This window comes from Mustela erminea, chromosome 1, assembly GCF_009829155.1.
Source record: "Mustela erminea isolate mMusErm1 chromosome 1, mMusErm1.Pri, whole genome shotgun sequence".
Lineage (NCBI taxonomy): Eukaryota > Metazoa > Chordata > Mammalia > Carnivora > Mustelidae > Mustela > Mustela erminea.
The window spans coordinates 12,066,961-12,089,366 of record NC_045614.1 but is presented as its reverse complement, the minus strand read 5'-3'; the positions used below and the strand labels follow the sequence as shown (position 1 = coordinate 12,089,366).

At 48.8% G+C, this 22,406-nt stretch overlaps 1 protein-coding gene and 1 long non-coding RNA gene across 8 annotated transcripts; one reads left to right on the top strand and one right to left on the bottom strand.

Moving 5' to 3' along the window:
* Positions 1-1,811: 1,811 nt before the first annotated feature.
* Positions 1,812-12,473, bottom strand: LOC116573679. Of its 2 annotated transcripts, none has more exons than XR_004278927.1 (3): positions 12,262-12,356; positions 10,543-10,656; positions 1,812-2,056 (listed from the first exon to the last, which is right to left on the bottom strand). It is a non-coding gene; the product is annotated as an uncharacterized LOC116573679 (long non-coding RNA). The 2 variants fall into 2 exon arrangements; XR_004278936.1 differs by lacking the exon at positions 1,812-2,056 and adding an exon at positions 8,748-9,668 and having other exon boundaries at positions 12,262-12,473.
* Positions 11,874-22,347, top strand: ILVBL (ilvB acetolactate synthase like). 6 transcript variants are annotated; one of them, XM_032313868.1, is made up of 15 exons: positions 11,875-12,068; positions 12,646-12,790; positions 13,983-14,184; positions 14,310-14,437; positions 14,525-14,865; positions 18,074-18,173; positions 18,310-18,407; positions 18,526-18,662; positions 19,667-19,801; positions 20,771-20,885; positions 20,985-21,154; positions 21,246-21,316; positions 21,399-21,470; positions 21,646-21,751; positions 21,868-22,347. In XM_032313868.1, the coding sequence occupies exons 2-15, from the start codon at positions 12,656-12,658 to the stop codon at positions 22,044-22,046; spliced, it is 1,989 nt and encodes a 662-aa protein (XP_032169759.1). In that variant the 5' UTR covers positions 11,875-12,068; positions 12,646-12,655; the 3' UTR covers positions 22,047-22,347. The 6 variants fall into 6 exon arrangements, with proteins under 6 accessions (XP_032169786.1, XP_032169759.1, XP_032169755.1 ...); XM_032313864.1 differs by lacking the exon at positions 11,875-12,068 and adding an exon at positions 12,098-12,331; XM_032313878.1 differs by lacking the exon at positions 11,875-12,068 and adding an exon at positions 12,478-12,555.
* Positions 22,348-22,406: the final 59 nt, after the last annotated feature.

Here is a 22,406-nt window from a genome sequence, read left to right as displayed (position 1 = left end):
AGTACTCCATAGTGTATATGGACCATATCTTGAAAGAAGTTGCCTTGGCTGATATCGAAGAAGTTACTGCCTATGTTCTCCTCTAGGAATCTGATGGATTCCTGTCTCACGTTGAGGTCATTTATCCATTTTGAGTTTATCTTTCTGTACAGTGTAAGGGAATGGTCGAGTTTCAATCTTCTACATATAGCTGTCCAATTTTCCAGCACCATTTATTGAAGAGACTGTCTTTTTTCCACTTTATATTTTTTCCTGCTTTGTCAAAGATTAATTGACCATAGAGTTAAGGGTCCATATCTGGGCTCTCTACTCTGTTCCACTGGTCTATGTGTCTGTTTTTATGCCAGTACCATGCTGTCTTGGTGATCACAGCTTTGTAGTAAAGCTTGAAATCAGGTAACGTGATGTGCCAGTTTTATTTATTTATTTATTTATTTTTAAAGATTTTTATTTATTTATTTGACAGAGATCACAAGTAGGCAGAGAAGCAGGCAGAGAGAGAGAGGAGGAAGCAGGCTCGCTGCCAAGCAGAGAGCCCGATATGGGGCTCGATCCCAGGACCCTGAGATCATGACCTGAGCCGAAGGCAGAGGCTTAACCCACTGAGCCACCCAGGCGCCCCTGCCAGTTTTATTTTTGTTTTTCATATTTCCTTAGCAATTCGGGGTCTCTTCTGATTCCAAAAAATTTTAGAATTATTTGCTCCAACTCTTTGAAAAAAGTTTACTACAAAGTCAACTTTGTAGACTTTGCACTTTCTACAAATTGAAGGTGTGTGGCAATCCTGGGTCGAGACAGGCTGCTGGCACTGGTGTTCTAACAGCGTGGAATTTTGATCATAATGGCATTAAAAGTGTAGATTGCTCTAGGCAGTATAGACATTTTAACAATGTTTATTCTTCTGATCCAAGAGCATGGAATGGTCTTCCATCTTTTTGTGTCTTCTTCAATTTCTTTCATGATTTTTCTGTAGTTCCTCAAGTACAGATCCTTTACCTCTTTGGTTAGGTTTATTCCCAGGTATCTTATGGTTCTTGGTGCTATAGTAAATGGAATCGATTCTCTAATTTCCCTTTCTGTATTTTCATTGTTAGTGTATAAGAATAAAATTTGGACAAATTTTTAGATGCCGTGTGTTCATGATTATCTACTCTCTCTTTTTAAAAAAGATTTTATGTATTAATTTGATTATCTACTCTCTCTTTTTAAAAAAGGATTTTATTTATTTATTTGACAGAATGAGATAGCAAGGGAAAGAATACAAGGAGGGGGGAGTGGGAGTGGGAGAGGGAGAAGCAGGCCTCCTGGTGTGAGGAGGGATCCCAGGACCCTGAGATCATTAACCCACTGAGCCACCCAGGCGTCCTCCATTTGTATTTTAAAGTTCATATTAAGCACGTGAAAATTTTTGTAGAATGCTTCCATTTTTCTTTTAGATTTGGGAATCAGATGATTCATAAATCACTAAGAACTACCAGAAACTTAGCACAGGCACCTCATTTGATTGCACATAGCTTTTTGGTGCTTCCTTTTCCCACACTTTGTAGACGTTGCACTTTCTACAAATTGAAGGTGTGTGGCAATCCTGGGTCGAGACAGGCTGCTGGCACTGGTGTTCTAACAGCGTTTGCTCATGTCACATCTCTGTGTCAATTTTTGTAGTTCCCAGCATATTTCAAACTTCGCTAGCATGGTATTTGTTATGATGATCTTGTGGTCAGTGATCTTTGATGCTACTACTGTAATTGTATGGGGGTGCCATGAACTGCGCCCATAGTAGTAGGTCAAATTAATAAATGTGTGTGTTCTCCCAGCTCCACTAACCAGCTGGTGCCCCATCTCTCTCCTCTCCTCGGGCCTCCCTGTTCCCGGAGACACAACATATTGAAATTAGGCCAATTAACAACCCTACAATAACTTCTAAGTCTTCAAGTGAAAGGAAGAGTCACACATCTCTCACCTAAAAGCCAAAGGAAGGACGACCAAGCTTAGTGAGGAAGGCAGGTTGCAGGTAGAGAGAGGCTGGAGGCAAGGCCTCTTGTGCCAGTTAGTCGACCTGTGATGCAAAGGAAATGAAAGTGCTACCCTAGTGAACAAACATGGGTGATAAGAAAGCGAAACCGCCTTCTTGCTGATAGGGACTAAGTCTGAGTGCTCTGGGTAGAAGATCAAACCACCATATTCCTTTAATCCAAAGCCTAGTCCAGAGCAAGGCTCTAACTCTCTTCAAGTCTGTGAAGGCTCAGAGTTCCGGGGAAGCTACAGAAGCAAAGTCTGAGGCCCAGCGGAGGTTGGCTCATGAGGTTCAAGAAGGAAACCAACTTCATGACCTGAAAGTGCCCGTGGAAACGGTATGGGTGCTGACGTAGAAGCCTCAGCAAGGACCGGGAAAGAGGCTGATTCATGAAGGTGGTGACCCTACTCAGCAGACTGTCAGTGCACGTGAGACAGCCAAGATGTCACCCAGGACTTTCAGAGAGAGAAGTCAATGCCTGGCTGCAAAGCTTCGAAGGACAGGCCTACTCTCTTGTTGGGGGCTAATGCGGCTGGGGATCAAGTTGAAGTCAATGCTTATTTACCACTGGAAAATCCTAAGGTTCCTTAAGAATTATGCTAAATCTACTCAGTCTGTGCTCTAGAAAGGAACAACAAAGTCTAGATGATAGCACATGTTTGTAGGATGGTTTACTAAATATTTTAAGTCCACTGTTTGAGACCTACTGCTCCAAAAGAGAAAGAAGGAAGAAAGAAAGGAAGAAAGAAAGAAGAGAAAGATTCCTCTCCACATATTACTGCTTGGGACACTTTGCCTGGGTGGCTCAACTCGTTGAGCATCTGCCTTTGGCTCAGGTCATGGTCCCAGGGTCCTGGGATTGAGTCCCACATCGGGCTCTTTGCTCGGTGGGGAGCCTGCTTCTGCCTCTGCCTGTCGCTCCCCCTGCTTGTGCTCTTTGTCTGTCTGTGTCTCTGTGACAAATAAATCAATAGAATCTTAAAAAAGTATTGCTTGTTGACAAGGCACACGGTCACCCAAGAGCTCTGATGGGATGTGCCATGAGATTAATGTTGTTTTCATACCTGCTGTCACAACATCCATTCTGCAGCCCATGGGCCAAGGAGAAATTTTGACTTTTTGAAATATTTATTTATTTATTTGAGGGAGAGAAAGAGAGAGAAAGCGTGCAAGCAGGCAGAGGAACAGAGGAGCGGGACAAGCAGACTTCAGGTTGAGTGCAGGGTCCAACAAGGAACTGGATCTCATGACCCTGAGATCACCACCTGAGTGGAAATGTTTAACGACTGTGCCACCCAGGTGCCCTAGTCATTTATACTTTTGAGCTTATTCTTTAAGAAATACATTTTTAAAAGACTACAGCTGCCACAGACAGTGAGTCCTCTGATGCATCTGGGCAAAATAAACTGAAAAGCTTCTGGAAAGGGTTTACCATTGTAGATGCCATTAAAAACATCTGTGGCTCATGGGAAGAGGTCAAAATATGAACATGAACAGGAGTCTGGAAGCCGTGGATTCCAACCCTCATGGATGACTGAGGGTTCAAGACGTCGGTGGAGGAAGTAGCCGCAGGTGTGATGGAAACAGCCAAAGAGCTTGAATCAGAAGTGGAGCCTGACGATGGGACTGAATTGCTCCAACCTGATGCTGAAACTTGAACAGTTGAGGAGTTACTTCTAATGGATGAGCACAAAGCATGGTTTCCTGAGCTGGAATGTAGTTGTGGTGAAGATGCCGTGAAGACTTGAAATGACCACAAAGGGCGGAGAGTATTATTGAAAACGAGCTGATAAAGCAGTGGCAGCATTTGAGAGGACGAAATCCCATTTTGAAAGAAGTCCTACTGTGTTTCAAATGTTAACAAACAGCATTGCATGCCACAGAGAAATGGCCTGTGAAAGGCAGAGCCAATGGATGAGGCAACCTTCCCTGTGGCCTTATTTTAAGAAACTGCCACAGCCACCCAAGTCGTGGCTGGCCATCGGTCAGCAGCCATCACCATGGAGGCAGGATTTTCCATCAAGAAAAAGATGACGAGGGGTGCCTGGGTGGCTCAGTTGGTTAAGCGACTGCCTTCGACTCCATGATCCTGGAGTCCTGGGATCGAGTCCCACATCAGACTCCCTGCTCGGCAGGGAGTCTGCTTCTCCTGCTGATCTCTCTCCTCTCATGCTCGCTCTCTCTCTCAAATAAAGAAATAAAATCATTATTAAAAAAAAAAAGAAAAAGATGACAACTTACTGAAAACCCAGATGCCGGTTGGCATTTTTTAGCAATCAAGTACTTTTTTTTTTTTTAAATTTTTTATTTTTTATAAACATATATTTTTATCCCCAGGGATACAGGTCTGTGAATCACCAGGTTTACACACTTCACAGCACTCACCAAAGCACATACCCTCCCCAATGTCCATAATCCCACCCCCTTCTCCCAAACCCCCTCCCCCCAGCAACCCTCAGTTTGTTTTGTGAGATTAAGAGTCACTTATGGTTTGTCTCCCTCCCAATCCCATCTTGTTCATTTATTCTTCTCCTACCCACTTAAGCCCCCATGTTGCATCACCACTTCCTCATATCAGGGAGATCATATGATAGTTGTCTTTCTCTGCTTGACTTATTTCACTAAGCATGATAACGCTCTAGGTCCATCCATGTTGTCGCAAATGGCAAGATTTCATTTCTTTTGATGGCTGCATAGTATTCCATTGTGTATATATACCACATCTTCTTGATGCATTCATCTGTTGATGGACATCTAGGTTCTTTCCATAGTTTGGCTATTGTGGACATTGCTGCTATAAACATTCGGGTGCATGTGCCCCTTTGGATCACTACGTTTGTATCTTTAGGGTAAATACCCAATAGTGCAATTGCTGGGTCATAGGGCAGCAATCAAGTACTTTTACATTAAGGTATGTCCATGGGTATTTCAGGCACGATGCTGTTGCACACGCACTAGACTACTGTATTGTGTAACATCATTTCTATATGCCCTGGGAAACCAAAAAATGCATTTCGCTTACTTTATCATGGTGGTCTGGGACTGAGTCTGCAGTATTTGGGAAGCGAGCCTGTTTGTGAAGTTTCTGTGGAATTCTTATTCATTCATTCATTCATTCATTCATTCATATATTTTTCTGTTTGAGGACCGACTGGCTTTCATTTCTCTGCTATGGAGGATGGAAGTGAAGGCTCGCCAGTCATTATGAGGCATTCAGTGCAGGCAGGGGGCCAGGGAGGACTCCCAGGTCCTGAGGAGGACTGCAGGACCCAGTGCTGCCGCCTCTGGTCCAAGCAGGTGCAAGCAAGGCTTGGGGACTTTCATCAGTTTCCAAGGAGCTCTGGGCACCTTGTGCTCCCTCTCTCTCAAAGGCTGTGTGAGCACTTAGAAACACTATCCACTCATCCAGAACCTGGAGATCTGGGTGCTAGTTTCTCTCTGAACCACTCTTGGGGGCATGGGAAGATCCCTCCCCTTCTCTGTGACTCAGAGGTCATTGAATGGAGGAATTGACTCTGATGATCTCTTCTCTCTTGGACATTTTCAGACCCTATGCTGTCTCTGGAGCTCATAAATATGAGGCTTGGTGAGGATATGAAGGTCTGGCAAGGTCACTGTTTCCCAAAATGTGGAGCACAGAGGAGTAACGTTTCCTGAGGATGTCAGGAAGAAAGAAAACTTGGCATTACCGAGGCAGAAATGCATTCCTTTTCCTAATTCTTTCTCAAGGCTACTGATTACTGCAAGGAAAAAATTCGGTTTGATGCTAGTGGATCTTTTATCTGGTTATTACATTAATAAAGATTTTATTTATTTATTTGACAGAGAGGGAAACAGTGAGAGAGGGAACACAAGCTGGGGGAGTGGGAGAGGGAGAAGCAGGCTCCCCACTGAGCAGGGAGTCTAATGCAGGACTCAATCCCAAGACCCTAGGATCATGAGCTGAAGGCAGATGCTTAACGACTGAGCCACCCAGATGCCCCTATTTTTTTATTGACTTATTTCCTATATTGTACCCTTTAGTCTTGTGGTTTATTCATTCCATAACTGAACACCTGTACCTCCTAGTCACCTTCACGCATTTTGCCCATCCTCCTGTCCCCTTTCTCTCTATCAACTATTGGTTTGTTTATAGGTCTCATTCTGCTTTTTGTTTATTCTTGTTTGTTTTTTATATTCCATATATAAGTGAAATCAGATGGTATTTGTCTTTCTCAGTCTGACTTATTTCTGCTAGTGTATCTTTAAAAAATTATTTACATTGTGTATGTAGAATATCTACCTAAACACACACGTATGAGATTATATGTATAATTTATTTACATATATATATTTAATGATTTTAAAATTTATTTGACAGAGATCACAGGTACGCAGAGAGGCAGGTGGGGGTGGGAAGCAGACTCCCTGCTGTGCAGAGAGCCTGATGTGGGGCTGGATCCTAGTACCCCGAGATCATGACCTGAGTTGAATGCAGAGGCTTAACCCGCTGAGCCACCCAAGCACCTATATTTACATATATGTGTGTGTGTGTGTATATATATATATGTATATATATATATATAATTATTATTATTTTTATATCTTTTCAGCATAGCAGTATTCATTGTTTTTGCACCACACCCTCTGCTCCATGCAAAACGCGCCCTCCTTAATACCCACCACCAGGCTCCCCCAACCTCCACCCCCCCGCCCCTTCAAAACCCTCAGGTTGCTTTTCAGAGTCCATAGTCTCTCATGGTTCACCTCCCCTTCCAATTTCCCTCAAACTCCCTTCTCCTCTCTAATTCCCCTTGTCCTCTATGTTATTTGTTATGCTCCACAAATAAGTGAAACCATATGATAACTGACTCTCTCTGCTTGACTTATTTCACTCAGCATAATCTTTCCCATTTCCATCCATGTTGCTACAAAAGTTGGATATTCATCCTTTCTGATGGAGGCATAATACTCCGTAGTGTATATGGACCACATCTTCCTTATACATTCGTCCGTTGAAGGGCATCTTGGTTCTTTCCACAGTTTGGTGACCGTGGCCATTGCTGCTATAAACATTGGGGTACAGATGGCCCTTCTTTTCACTCCATCTGTATCTTTGGGGTAAATTCCCAGAAGTGCAATTGCAGGGTCATAGGGAAGCTCTATTTTTATTTTCTTGAGGAATCTCCACACTGTTCTCCAAAGTGGCTGTATCAACTTGCATTCCCACCAACAGTTATTTACTTATATTTAAAAAAACCTTTTATTTTTAGAGAAAGAGTTGAGGAGGGGCAGGGGGCGAGAATCTCCAGCGGACTCCGCGCTGAATGAGGAGCCCGATGTGTGGCTGGGTCTCTGACCCCGAGATCATGACCCGAGCCGAAACCAAAAGTTGGACACTCAACTGACTGAGCCACCCAGGGGCCCCAAATTTAAAAATATCGTACATTAAAACAGATTCTTAAAAAGTGCCCAATTCAATGAATTTTAGCACATGCCACCACCACTATAACCCAGATACAGAACATCACCTCAGAAAACTCTCTAGTCCTACCCCCTTTATAATCACATCCTTCCCTATCCTCTAGCAACTGCTGATCTGGTTTTTACTTGGAGAATATAATACTGATGGAATCATACAGTATGTAACCCTTTAAGACCGGCTTCTTTCACTCAGCATCATTCTCTGGGTGTGTGCATGCCTTGTGGATAGAGAATACCACCCCACCCCATTTCTTCCCCTTGTTCTTTTTTCCCCAGTGTATACATATTTTTTTTTTTTTTTAAGATTTTATTTATTTATTTGATAGAGAGAGAAATCACAAGTAGGCGGAGAGTCAGGCAGAGAGAGAGAGAGAAGCAGGCTCCCGCTGAGCAAAGAGCCCGATGTGGGGCTCGATCCCAGGACACTGAGATCATGACCTGAGCCGAAGGCAGCGGCTTAATCCACTGAGCCACCCAGGCGCCCCCCCAGTGTATACATATTTTTAAATTAACATATAATGTATTATTTGTTTCAGGAGTACAGGCCTGTGATTTATCAGTCTTCTACAATACCCAGTGTTCGTTACAACGCATACTCTCCCCAACGCTCATCACCCCATTACCCCATCCACACACTCCCCTCCCGCCCAGCAATCCTTAGTTTGTCTCCTAAGATTAACAGTAGTCTCTAAGAACTTAACACAGTGTTGGTTGTTTCTTCTTGTTTTGCTCTGACTTAGATTTAGTTTGGCACTGTCACCAATATTCTCATCTCTAAGTGAAAATAAAAATTTTCGCAGAGTCTCATTCTGTCTTAATTACACTGCTTAGTAAATTAGATACTCTAAAAAGAAAAAAGAATGGTAACTTCAAGCTTATCAAATATACTTACTTGGTTTATTTGTTGACTTATTTTTTCCTAAAAGTAGGCAAGTTCTTCTTTTTGCTTACATCTTTCAACAAGTAAAAATAATTTGCCCAGGCTAAAATTTAAGTTTTTGAAATGCCTGAAACTTACAATTTCTTCGCTTAGGATAATCTATTTCTTTTTTTTTCTTTTTTTTTTTTTTAAAGATTTTATTTATTTATTTGACAGAGAGAAATCACAAGTAGATGGAGAGGCAGGCAGAGAGAGAGAGAGGGAAGCAGGCTCCCTGCCGAGCAGAGAGCCCGATGCGGGACCCGATCCCAGGACCCTGAGATCATGACCTGAGCCGAAGGCAGCGGCTTAAACTACTGAGCCACCCAGGCGCCCCTAGGATAATCTATTTCTGTCACACTTTTTAATGTTCAGCACAATTTGATTTGTGAATTAATAGTCTTTCTAAAATTAAAGAATAAGTGATATTTAAAATAAACCTTTTAAATAATATCTTATTTCTCTATTACAGAGATGGCACTCCATTCAACACAGAATATTAAATGTTTCTGGAGATTAAAATAATTTTAAATAGTCAGGATTATATGACACCAGCATAAGGAATGCTGATATCTGATATATTAATCCAATGTATAATTTATAAATCTTCATTCTTTAAAACTATTTCACCAAAAATATCATTGATTTCATCAAAAGGTAAAGGGCTAGAACATTCAAATAGAACTCAAGAGTCTGTCTAGGAATAATAAGATATGCAACATATAATCTCACAGACCTTTGCTAGAAAGAAACATAATTTAAATTATGACTTATGTTTGTAGTTCTGGACTTTCTTGCCTCCCCTACCACCAGTTTTACTGAAGTATAATCGACATATAACATTGTATTTTAAGGTATACAACCAATGGTTTGATATACATATATATTGCAAAATGGTGACTATAATAAGTTGACATCCAACACTTCACATTGTTACAATTTTTTTCTTATGACAAGAACTTTTAAGACCTACTCTCTTAGCAACTTCCCAATCTACAATACACTATTGTTAACTGTGTTTTCCAAGCTGTCCATTACAGTCCCAGGACTTACTTATCTTTTAACTGGATGTCTGCAACTTTGATCAGTTTCCCTCCCACTCTTTCCTCCCACCCTGGCTTCTGGCAACCACAATCTGTTCTCTGAGCACAATTACTTTGAGATTCATCCAAGTTGTGTGTTTCAATAGTTTTTCTTCCTATTGCTGAATAGTGTTCCATGATCGGAATGGACCACCGCTTGTTTAGCCATTCACCTATCGAGGGCATTAACCTTAAAGATAAAACTATCATTTATTAATCAACAAAATTGGGTTTATTCAGGGATAGCAGAAAATTACAGTTCAGGATACACAAGCTACAGCAAAACTGAATGCAAATCTGGGGAACACAGGCAAGGTATATTTTTTTATAAAGGAAAAGGGAGGTTTGAAAGGAGCTGTTGTAAACCAAAAGCTCATTAGAGTAAACTGGGAGTTCCAAGAATAGTGACTTTTCATTGGCTGAGCTGTCACAGTCCTTCATTAGCTGGGCTGTTGCTGGGGGAGGAGGAAAAACCTTTCTTTCTCCTGCTGGAGTAGTACAATAGTATCTATTCTCCAGACTTGCGAGGTAGGTCTCTTCCTGAGGTTTACAGTTGATGATGAGTGGCAGGGCATGTGAGCTTCCCTTCTAGCCTCCCAACTCGATTTTATTTTATTTTATTTATTTTTAAAAGATTCTATTTATTTGACACAGAGAGAAAGAGAGAGAGAGAGAGCACAAGCAGGCAGAGTAGCAGGCAGAGGGAGAGAGAGAAGCAGACTCTCTGCTGAGCAAGGAGCCCGATGTGGGACTCGATTCCAGGATCCTGGGATCATGACCCAAGCCAAAGGCAGCCGCTTAAGTGACTGAGCCACCCAGGCATCCCCCAACTCCATTTTAAATGAGGTTTCCTTTTACTGATTTTCACAAGAAACATTTGGTTTTTCCAGTTTTTGGCTGTTACAGATTAAGCCCATATGAATAATTGTGTGCAGGTTTTGTGTGACTTAGGCTGTTCAAAATCTTCTCCCCTTTCCAACTCAGAATAAAATCCAGTGTTAAGTGGAGGGTGTCTGGGTGGGCCCCAAATGTTACATCCTGTGACAGGCATGGGGAAGCCGTACCTGTTCTCCCAGACTGAGAGCAGCATTGCTTGAGTTCACATTGTGCCTCTTTCACTTACAAGCTGTGTGACCTTGAGCAAGTTCCTTAACCTCTCTGTGCTCCCGTTTCCTCATCTGTAAACAAGGATATTAATAATATAAACTACCTTACAGGGCTATTGTGAGGATTACGTGAGTTGATGTGAAGAGCCTATGGAACAGTCCCTCATATGTAATAAGTGCTTAATGAAAAGTAATGGTCACTATTTCATTATTGGCTTTGGAAATTTAATTGGACCTAGAAGACCTTTCTAGGAAGTTTTATCCTTTTAATTATAGGAAGGGAAAGTGGGGTTGAGCTGGTAGATAAGATAGAAAGGAGAGGAACCGGTTTTAGAGACTGTTGGACTATTCCTAACAGATTTCATAAAGTGGCGGGGAGAGACTCTTTGGAGTGGGTTCAAGAGGGAATAGAAGGGCTCATGAGAGTAAGTAAAGACAAGTCATTGGAGGAATTTCGCTAAAAAGAGGTGCAAAAGGACAGTGATAGGTGAAAAATGTGGGGCAAACGGAGTTTTCTTTTCTTTTTTTAAATGGGTGAAATGAAAAGTAGGAAGATTCAACATTAGATAAAATTAATAATGGGGTGGAATACTCAGCGGGAAATTCCAGAAGTTGACGAGGGATGGGAGCCACTGCTAAAATGTGAAGATTCATTTTGGAAGGTAGTAGGGTACTTAGTACTAGAATTATTTCCCCTTTGCTGATGGGGATCATTTTCCAAAGGTCGGACGGCTGGAAGCAGGTCCCTGGTGCTACCGAACGTCTCCCCCCCGGCACTCTACTCCCACGCATTATGAACTCTGCATTGAGAAACCCGAAAGTCGGGAAAGAAGGCGGCCTCTGTTGTTGAACAGAGGCCGGCCTACCAGCGAGGGGGCGGGCCTCTGCCTCTGCAGGGTTACGTAAGATGGGAGGCGGGGTCTGTGCAAGAGCTGGGAGCGGAGCTTGATTGGGACGTGGGCCCGGGTGGTGGTGGATTCTGGGGAGCGGCCTGTGACGTCCAAGTCCGGCTAATCTGACGGGGCATTCGGCACGGCTGGTGGGAAAGCCGGCGGGCTCGGAAAGCCAGAGGACTACAGGCTGAAATGTGGGGCCAATGAAAGGCCGCGGAAAGTCGGCTCCATGGGCCTCGGTTTAGACCAGCTGCCAAGGGGCGTGGCCTCTTGTAAAGAAAAGTGATAGGCTTGAAGTGAGAGCCAATGAGAGGCGGGGGAAGGCGGGGCCTGTGCGCGCGCCGCCAGGAAGACCAGAGTCCTTATAGGCGGTGCTTGTGTCCCAGGGCGTGGTTACGGCTCTGCGCACGCGCGCCGGGCCGGACTACAGGGAACCGCCAAGAATTTCTCACCCCACTCTCCTTGTGAGAGAAAGGGGCGCGGCCCCAGCTGCCGGCCCAGCTCCCCAGCTCTCCGACCCCAGGCCGCGCTCCTAGGTCACGTGACATGAAGGGCGCCGAATTCCCCCGCAGTCAGGGCCGTTTTCTGCAGGTGAAGGCCAAAGTGCCCCAGGGGTAGGAAAAGTCTTCTGATGTGATCCGACCTCGACCACGGGCTTGGGGTGTGGGGTCGAGTTCCGGAGCTCGCAGTGGGTAGAGATTTGGTTTCAGGAGAGGGGCTCACTCGCGAGCTTGGGGGCGTGGCCTCGTCCTAGGTGACGTAGACGCGGGGTGGGCGGGCTCACCTTTAGGGCTGAGATTCGGATCCAGGTGTAAAAGAGAGGCGGGGCTCCCCACCAATTCGTTGAGAAGCCGGTGAGTGTTAAAAACTATCTTGAGGTCGTTCTGGCCGCATTGACGTGTGGTGGTCTAGTTTCAGTGGTGGTGGTGGTGGTGGAGGAGACGTAAAGGGAGGGTCTGTCGCCGCAGGAGGCGTGACCTCCCTCGAGAGGCGGGGCCTGGTCGTCCAGGGGGCGTGGCTTCGTCCAGAGACGTGCGGCGTAAGGGGCGCGTCCGCGCCGAAACGAGGGGTGGGGGAGGTGTGGCCCGGTATCCGTGTGGGAGGGGGCGTACTTTCTTCCGCAAAGGATCTCTGCGTCTAGAGGCTGGCTCTGTCCTTTCTCTTTCAGGTGCGGTGTCATGGAGACCCTCGCGGCCGCCGCCCCTGCCGGGAACTTCTTCCCCTCATTTCTGTTCTTGGCCTGCGGGACGCTAGTGGCCGCTCTGCTGGGCGCCGCGCACCGCCTGGGGCTCTTCTACCAGTTGATGCACAAGGTGCGGGGGCACAGATCAGAGGCGGGCTGGGGGAAGGCAAAGAAGGAACGAGCGCCTGGCACTCCCTCTGGCTCACATATTTTGCAGGCGGAGAAAGTGAATCCCAACTAATTTAGGGGGTTCGGTCGGGAAATTCTATCCACTTTCCTGTCCCCATTGCCAGGTTGCAGATGAGGCCCTGGACTTTGCCTCTAGCAAGAGAGAATCTGGAGTATCTGTGCATTGGCTCAGCGCTCGGCCCACTCCTTCCCCAGCGGCCCCGAGCCCTTTTCACAGAGCACTGCTCCCTGAATCCTGTGCGGTCAGAGTGGGCCAAAGGCAGGCACCCGAGGGGGCTGTGACAGTTGTCATGTACCTCTCAACACGACCCTGAATATTTTTTTTGTTTCTGCCCTCACGTTGCACAAGAGGAAATAAGCTCAAGACATTTTGTGGGATAACTTGCCATAGTTGATCTTTTTGGGAAGAATTGACCCCACCGACCTTACTCTTGGTTCCTCCCCTCAGGAATCTACCCCTTCCCCGCACTCCTTCCCCAATCCTTCCTTTCTTCACCCGGAGCAATAGGAGCAAGGCTGCTAGTCTTGAGGATTTGTGGAGGTTTAAGGCAGAGGCCTCTGTTGTGCCCGGCTGTGAGGAAGCTGGGTCTGGGAAGCCTCAGGCATGATCTCTGACAGCAGGCCACTCCGGGTGGCTAGCAGCAGGCCAGCTGGGCCTGCCAACTGGGCTTGCCCCGTGAGTGGGAGGAAGTCTAGCAGGCTGGAATTAGCAGTCAGGCTGCCAGGCCCTGGAGGGCAGGCAGTTCTGGAATCTCAGCAGATAGCCCCTGGCCAAACTGCTTTGGGTTCTTGGGATCCATTTTCCCCTCTCCTGTCACCCTCATTGCCCCACTCCCCTCAAGACAGGGAGTGTAACAGAGAGCGCTTAAGAGCATGGGTTCTATGGGACTTGGACTATTGCTGGGGCAAGGCTTGGTCTTCCTAGCTGCAAAAGGATATAATCACCAGAGGATCTGATAGGATAACGTGCCCTTCTCTGGGCCTGGCATATGGTATTATAGGTGCCTAACCAACATCCAAGTTCCCCTGACTGTCCTGCCCTCCTTCCTGGGGGAGCGAGATTGCCTTCTCCCTATGTGCCCTAGTGCCCTTGCTGGTCCTTGATAATCTTGCGCTTCCTTTCCGGGGCCCAGGTGGACAAGGCAAGCATTCAGCATGGCGGGGAGAACGTGGCAGCTGTGCTGAGGGCCCATGGCGTGCGCTTCCTCTTCACACTGGTCGGTGGGCACATTTCCCCGCTGCTGGTGGCCTGTGAGAAGATGGGCATCCGTGTGGTGGACACTCGCCACGAAGTCACAGCCGTCTTCGCTGCCGATGCTGTGGCCCGCCTGACTGGTGAGGGCAGAGCAGAGAGGACTAAGGGCTGGGGAGAATGGGATGGGGGAGGTCTTCGAGGGGCAGAGTTTTTTTCAGAGGTGGCCAAGCCGGTGGGCACAGCTGCGATGGATTCTGTGTTTCAGGGACGGTGGGTGTGGCTGCAGTGACAGCAGGCCCGGGCCTCACCAACACGGTGACTGCAATGAAGAATGCCCAGATAGCTCAGTCCCCAGTCCTGCTTCTGGGTGGGGCTGCCAGCACACTCCTGCAGGTGCCTTGTCCTTGGTGGGTGGTGGGGGCCCCAGGGAGCCTCAAAGGGCTCATGTGTTGACTCTCTGGACACCTCTGTTTCCACCAGAACCGGGGTGCACTCCAGGCCATTGATCAGATGTCCCTGTTTAGGCCACTGTGCAAGTTTTGTGCTTCTGTGCAGAGGGTGCGAGACATTGTGCCCACTCTGAGGGCTGCGATAGCTGCTGCCCAGTCGGGCACCCCAGGTAGGTGGAGGGTGCTGGGCAGTGGTCAGGCCCTAAGGCTTGGGTCTAGGGAGGCGTGGCAGGCTCAGTATCCTCCCTGCCCCTCTGCAGGCCCAGTGTTTGTGGAGCTGCCCATCGATGTGCTGTACCCCTACTACATGGTCCAGAAGGAGATGGTGCCAGCCAAGCCGCCCAAGGGCTTCATGGGTCGAGTGGTCACCTGGTGAGCAGCCCCACTCCCACCATGCTCTCTCCAGCCCCTTGCCCTCCTTTGTAACTTCTGCCAGCATCTGTCCCTCCTTTGACTCATTCATGGGCTTGCATATCAATTGAGTGGGGGAAGGGCAGCCATGGGAAGAGCATTCTAGGTAGAGGGTCTACAAATGCAAAAGTCCTGAGGCAGGAGCAAATTTGGTGGGTTAGGAAAGCAAGGTAGCCTATGTGACAGCAGCAGGTGAGCAAAGAGGGCAGGGGCTGAGCTCGGAACCGCCAGCAGCGGCCATTGGAGGACCTGGATTTTTTTTTTTTTTTTTAATTTGAGTTCCATTGAGAAGCATTACAGGGCCTTAAGCAGAGGCATAGGATACCCTGAGTAGGAAAATGGACTGTGGGGTTGGGTGCAAGCTGGGAAGCCAGGGAGGAGGTGTGGTGGGCCTTGGGACTAGAGGCATGGTGGCCTGGATCTGGGTGGTGGCGGTGGGATACAGAGACATGTGGATGGATCACATGTGAGTGCTTAGACCTCCATCTGGCCAGGATAAGGGAGACAGTTAAAGGTTTTTCTAGAAGAGCTACAAGCTTGAGGGGGGCTTCTTTCAGTTGAGAGGATAGAAAAGGGTTCTAGGTAGGGCCATAGCCCAGGCAGAGGAATGGGAAAGGCGTTGGTTTTTGGTCGCCACTGAAATGGGCCTGGCTGAAACTGCACGGGAGAGAGTCGATTGTCTTCCTTCCCCTCTGTCCCCCCCTTTGCCCGTGTTTGCCCTTCCACCTTCTGTTCCCCTCCGACCACACACTCAGTGCCACGTACCTCGCAGGTACCAGGACAGGCGTGAACAAGACAGATAGGCCACTAACCCCTGGAGAGACAGCACCTGCGGGCCAGCTCAGGGAGTAGTGGTTTCATGCATATGGCTTTTATAATAACCCTGAGTCAAGATGGCAAGGTATTATTATGCGCATTTCATAGGTTCGGTAACTGGGACCCAAGGGGGCCAAATGACTGGCATGAAGTCATCCAGCTTGCTCATGGCACACGACAATTCAGCCTCGAGGATCCCTCAGGGCCTTGTCCACAGAGCTATGTGCTGTCTGTAATGAATGAAGTGAGTCCAGAGAGAGGGGTCCAAATCCCAGGACCACCACTACCTAGCTGTGTTCACCTTAAGCAAATGGTTAAGCCTTTCTTTTTTCCTACAGTTTAACTAAGATACAGTTAACAGAGGGTGAAGTTTGAGGTGGACAACGTAATCATTTAACCTTTCCTGACATCACCTTCCTTATCTGTGAAATGGAAAGCATTGCCTGTTTTTCTCTCTAGACTAAGATTCTGTGGAGAATGAAACGAGGTCATTTTGAGAGTATAAAATGCGGCAGTGAATAACTAACTGTTACTGTCTTAAATAAGGATACTGTTGGGAGTCCAGTGTCCCTGTCAGGTGTGAGGCAAGGTATCTCCCATCCTTTCTCCAACATGGTTATGGAACCACAAGTACAGAGGGGGATTCAGGGGTTCTGAACACATAGGAAGTAGCTGGTGACCCTGTCTGGTGACCCTGATGGGTAGGCTCAAGTTTAGCAGATTTATTCTGTGGCTGTGACAGCAGCCTGTTTGTTCCCTGGCTCCTCCCCTTCCCTCCCCCCATTCACTTCTTTTTTTCTTCTCTTTTTTTTTTCTTCTTAAGATTTTATTTATTTATTTGACAGAGATCACAAGTAGGCAGAGAGGCAGGCAGAGACAGAGAGGAGGAAGCAGGCTCCCCACTGAGCAGAGAGCCCCATGCGGGGCTCCATCCCAGGACCCTGGGATTGTGACCTGAGCCAAAGGCAGAGGCTTTAACACACTGAGCCACCCAGGCGCCCCATTCTTTTTTTCTTTTCTAAATTAAAAATTAAAAAATTTTAAAAAATATTTTATTTATTTGATAGAGATCACAAGTAGGCAGAGAGGCAGGCAGAGAGAGAGAGAGAGAGAGAGAGAGAGAGAGAGAAGCAGGTTCCTTGCCAAGCAGAGAGCTCGATGCGGGACTTGATCTCAGGACACCGAGACCATGACCTGAGCCAAAGGCAGAGGCTTAACCCACTGAGCCACCCAGGTGCCCTGTAAAATTTTTTTTCTCTAAGTTTATTTATTTGACAGTGAGTGAGAGAGGGGACACAAGCAGGGAGAGTGGGAGAGGGAGAAGCAGGCTTCCCACCGAGCACGGAGCCTGATTCCGGGCTTGATCCCAGGACTCCGGAATTATGACCTGAGCCAAAGGCAGATGCTTAAAGACTGAGCCCCCCAGGCGCCCGTAAAATGCTTTTTAAAGATTTTATTTACTTGACAGAGAGCATAACCAGGGTGAGCAGCAGAGGGAGAGGGAGAAGCAGGCTTCCCCCAGGCAGGACTCGATTGTAGGACCCTGGGATCATGACCTGAGCTGAAGGCAGACACTTAGCCCACTGAGCCACCCAGGCGCCCCTCCATTCCCCTCCTCTCTCCTAGGCTGCCCCTACTTGGCCCCTGGCTCTTCCTTTGCCTTTTCTTTTTGCGTTAGTTCCTTCCTTGGCCTCTTCTCATCCTCTGTAGTCTCCTTCTCATTCTCCGTTTCTCCTTGAAAGAGAAAGAGAAGTTTCAGGCTCTGTGTGCTTTCTGCCAATGCCCACGTGTCTTGTTCTTGGTTGGGCTGGGTGTTCCTCAGGGAGGTCAGAGCTGGGCAGGTGGTATCTCTCTGTCTTGAGGCCCTGCACAGGCCCACATGGATGGTCAGAGTCCTACGACTGAACGAGTAAGGATACAGAGGTGTCAGAAGCCAGAGAAAGCAGCTTGAGTCTTGGGGATATTGGTAGCTTCACTGACTGAGTGTTTTACAAAGTGCTTTAGGGAGGAAAAGCAGAAAGGTTTAACAGTCTCGAAGTTAAGTCACTTGTCTGGTCACACAGCTAGGAAGCGGTGGAGCTGCATGTGGCTGTCCGTGCAGCTATTTGTGGCCCTGATCATGGTACTCCATGCCTGTGTCTCTTGTTTCTGAGGGTCTGTGTCTGGCTGGGTAGTCACCAGAAGCTTCTGAGGGAAGCAGGCTTGCTGGAGACTCGGCCACTGGCGTGTGCCTCTGCCACGGTGTTGCCGGTCCACTCCTGTGCCTGCCTCACTTCCTAGACCCTGGCCGCCTCTAGCTCTGGGAGCCCTGGTCACTGATTCTGGTAACCAGCTCTTGCTCTCACCTTTGCAGGTACTTAGAGAATTACCTGGCCAACCTCTTTGCAGGAGCTTGGGAGCCTCGGCCTGAGGGCCCTCTGCCTCTGGACATTCCCCAGGCACCCCCCCAGCAGGTGAACCGCCTCTCTTCCCTGGCTGAGGACCCCACCTGGCAGGACGGTCTCTCTTTGAGTCCGTATTGGGGCCTTGATCTTGGGGGCTGATGGTGACTCACACGGTTGGCTCTTTGAGCCCCATCTCTTCTCCCAGGTTCAGCGCTGTGTGGAAATCTTGAGCCGAGCCAAAAGGCCCCTTATTGTGCTGGGAAGCCAGGCTCTGCTGCCCCCGATACCTGCTGAAAGACTTCGGTGAGAAGGCTCAGCCCTGCCGTTCCTATCATATACCTGGTCCCTGGTCCCCTGATGCCTTGTGGGGTGGGGCACGCCCTTGACATTACACTCACCTCTGTTCTGTCCGGATCCCCAGGGCTGCTGTGGAGACCCTTGGCATCCCCTGCTTCCTGGGAGGGATGGCACGAGGACTGCTGGGCCGCAACCACCCCCTACACATCCGGCAGAACCGTAGTGCTGCCCTGAAGAAAGCAGATGTTGTCCTTCTGGCAGGTGGGCCTCGGCCGCCTCTGCCCTCTTCCCTTCCCTCCAGGCCCCCCTGCCCACTGCCCCCACCTCTGTGACCCTGCCCCTCCTGGTCAGGTACTTACTGGCACCCTGCCCTACTAATCACTAACCTACTAATCACCTACCGTCTTATCTTGGGCCCCACCCCTTCACCTTCCAGGGGTGTGGACAACTGTGTACTTCAAGTCCAGGTAAACTCTGGCAAGGCTGGAGCTGTGTTGTAGGCTCAGCTTCGTGCAAAGGAGAATGCGTGGATAGTGGGTACCTGCAGTATTTATACTCAGCATTTGCATTTGTGTGCTTTATACGGGGTTTCTGTAGCGTAAACCTGTATGTCATGTACATTCTCACACAAAGTATTTGGACTCCTGTCCAACATGCAATAGTTGTTTCAGTTGGCTGTTGTGTAGTAACCATTGCTAAACTCAGTGACTTAAAATGAACTTATCATTACTTAAGGTCCACCTAGAGGTTAGGTGGTAGTTTTCCAGGTTTTGATGGGGCTCACTGATGAGTCTGTAGTTGGAGAGGCAATAAGGCATCTGGGCTGATCGGGCTGGGCTGCTGCATATACTTGGCCTTGGTGGACTACAGATTAAGCTGCCGTGGCCTCCGCTGGCTAATTGAGTTCTTTTGCTCTTCCCTGCCTTTTCCTCCAGCTCTCTCAGCTTCCAGCGGGCCAGCCTGGGCTTGTTCACTTGGTGCGATGAGAAACATGCAGGGATAGGAGAGTGAGGTTTTTAAGAGAGAGGCAGCAGAAGCCACCGTTCTTGAAGCTTGGTCTCAGGAACGCTTGCCTTCACCTGCCACACTCTCTTGGCCAGGGGACAGATTCGAGGGGTGGGGAGCTGTGAAGTCCACTGCAGGCGGTCCTGGTACAGGGAGAAAGGAAGAATGGGGACCCTTTTGCATTTAGTCTGCTATGGTGGATTAAGTAAGGTGGTGGGATACTGGCTGTCCAGCCACTGAACCCCTGTTCTCCACTCCAGGAGCCGTGTGTGACTTCCGCCTGTCTTATGGCCGTGTCCTTAGCCGCAGCAGCAAGATCATCATTGTCAACCGTAACCGGAAAGAGATGTTGCTTAACTCAGACATGTTCTGGAAGCCCCAGGAAGCTGTGCAGGGTGAGCTCCTGGGACCCCCCCGCTTCCGCCCCAACACATATAGGGGCACCCAGTCAGCCAGAGACACGGGCTCTCAGACTGATGGGTGCTTCTGGATGAACAAACAGTGGGGCGTGCGTAAGAGGGAAGGCCTGGGAATGTGCCTGTGATCTTGCTCCTGGTTGGAAACCCTCCCATGCTGCCAGCTTCCTGGAGGACAGAGAGCTCCCTCCTGGGCCCCGAGGCCTCTGTTGTCCTGCCATACCATCCCTGTTACAGTCTGTTCCCATAGCCTTAATGTGCTCTTCTTTGCCCATCATTCCAAACACATTGATGGTACTACACGGACCTCTCGGGTCAAGCAGAGAAGTGGCATTGCTACAGTCATGTTCGGGAAGGTCCACTGTAGTAGCTGGTAGGCAGTGAGTCAGAGGGGGCAGGTGGAGGCCAGGGGCTTATTCAACCAGGCCAGGACAGAAAGGAGGCCTGGAGTGGGCACAGACAGGGAGGACAAATTCTGCTTCTCTGCGCTTACATGGGATCATTTCTAAGACCAACATGAAAAGGACAACACTGGCCCATTTCTCAGTCAGTTCACAAGCATGCTGTATGTCTTGGTCGGAGAGACATGCTTGGCTGATGGAGGTGTTTGGAGGGATGTGTTTTAGAGGCCGAAGTGATAGCACTGCCTGATCTGGGCGGGGGGGCGGGGGGAAGGAGGAGGCAGGCAGTAAAGCTGCTTGGGTTTCTAACCCACGTTGTGCTTCCTAAACCTTCATTTCTCTGGCCTTGCTCTCTGCCTCACCTTGGCTGCCCTAACCTGGTTCTGGCAGATCCTGGGTGTGTTTTCCCTGTTTTGCTCTAGGAACATTCTTGGTCTGCCTCCTTGTCTCTTTCTGGAATGTTGCCATTGGATTCCTGCTGTCACTGGGCCTCTGATGCCGGAAGGGCAGGACGCCACTTCCCTGCAGCTGTATCTTCCTTCCCTAGGAGACGTGGCCTCCTTTGTGTTGAAGCTGGTGGCGGGCCTTAAGGGCCAGACGTGGGCCTCAGACTGGACAGAGGAGCTTCGGCAAGCTGACCGGCAGAAGGAGCAGACCTTTTGGTGGGGACCGGGTAGAGCAGACACGGGACCGGGGGTATTGTTCTGGTTTCCTGGAAGGCTTTGTTGCTGGCCCTGCTGACTTGCACTGCTCCATGGCAGGGAGAAGGGGTTGATGCCTGCAGCCCAGCACCTGAACCCAGTGCGGGTACTGCAGCTGGTGGAAGAAACTCTGCCTGACAACTCGATTCTGGTGGTTGATGGTGGGGACTTTGTGGGCACTGCCGCCCACCTGGTGCAGCCCCGTGGCCCCCTGTGCTGGCTTGATCCTGGTAAGGAGGGACAGCTTGGGACAGCTGCTCTGCCTGGGACAGCTTGCATTGTCCAGGCCCCTTTACACCCACCTGCTCTTGGTTTTCCTAGGGGCCTTTGGGACTCTGGGCGTTGGTGCAGGATTTGCACTTGGGGCCAAATTGTGCCGGCCGGATGCCGAGGTGAGTGAGGATGCTGGAGGCTGGGGGCGGTACACTGTTTTCTGAACAGTGAACCACTCAACCAGCCTTGTTTTCTGCTCAGGTGTGGTGCCTGTTTGGAGATGGAGCTTTTGGCTATAGCCTCATTGAATTTGATACCTTCGTCAGGCACAAGGTGACCGAGCTGCCCTGAAGGAAGCTCAGAGCTTGGGGTTCTGGGAGTGGTCATGAGGGGTGAGCAGGGCTAGGGAGGGAGCTGCTTCTGTCTGGCAAAGGTCCTGTCCCTGTCTTTGTCCTCTGGCTAGCCTTAAAGCTGAAGGCTATGGCCTGGCCTCATCCTTTCTCTGCAGATCCCAGTGATTGCTTTGATCGGGAATGATGCTGGCTGGACCCAGATTTCTCGGGAGCAGGTGCCGTCTCTGGGCAGCAATGTGGCCTGTGGCCTGGCTTACACTGGTGAGAGGCTGGGGTTCGGTGGAGAGAGGGAGAAGCTGTTTTATGTGTTCCTCTCCTGGGTTGACTGCATGGTGGCCTGGGTCCCTGCCACCATCTGACTTGACTTCCCCTTTTAGATTATCACAAGGCAGCCATAGGACTTGGCGCCCAGGGCTTGCTGCTCTCACGGGAGAAAGAAGATCAGGTGGTCGAGGTGCTTCATGATGCTCAAAAGCAGTGCCGAGATGGCCACCCGGTTGTGGTCAACATCCTTATTGGGAGGACGGACTTCCGAGATGGCTCCATTGCTGTGTAGGGCCTCGTGGGTTAGTACCCTTGGCCTTCCCACCCCTGGACTGTGCCTAGTTGGTTTAGAGTCTCATCCTTGCCTGCCTTGGAGCTGGCCTATCAGGTCCAGTGACTCTACAACCCTCCCTGAAGACAGGGTGGGGCTGGGGTTGGGGTGGTGTGGGTCAGAGCTCAGAGAGGTTCCCTGGTAGCACTAGAGAGCTCCTGGGCCTTTTCCACTGTGGACTGGGAAAAAGCTCCTGGGCCTTTTCCTCTCATGTGCACTGAATAAACCACCTTTGGTCCATGTGGCTCCAGCACTCATTCCAGAACTTGTGCATATTGATTTATTGTCCACAAAGATGGAAGTGAGGGAAAGGGGGAGACA

Bases quoted from the DNA above. Each gene is read 5' to 3' on its own strand.
- ILVBL (XM_032313868.1), top strand. From the start codon at position 12,656: ATGGAGACCCTCGCGGCCGCCGCCCCTGCCGGGAACTTCTTCCCCTCA. The intron at 14,866-18,073 runs GTGAGCAGCCCC...TCACCTTTGCAG, and splicing joins ATGGGTCGAGTGGTCACCTG to GTACTTAGAGAATTACCTGG. The intron at 21,471-21,645 runs GTGACCGAGCTG...CTTTCTCTGCAG, and splicing joins ATACCTTCGTCAGGCACAAG to ATCCCAGTGATTGCTTTGAT.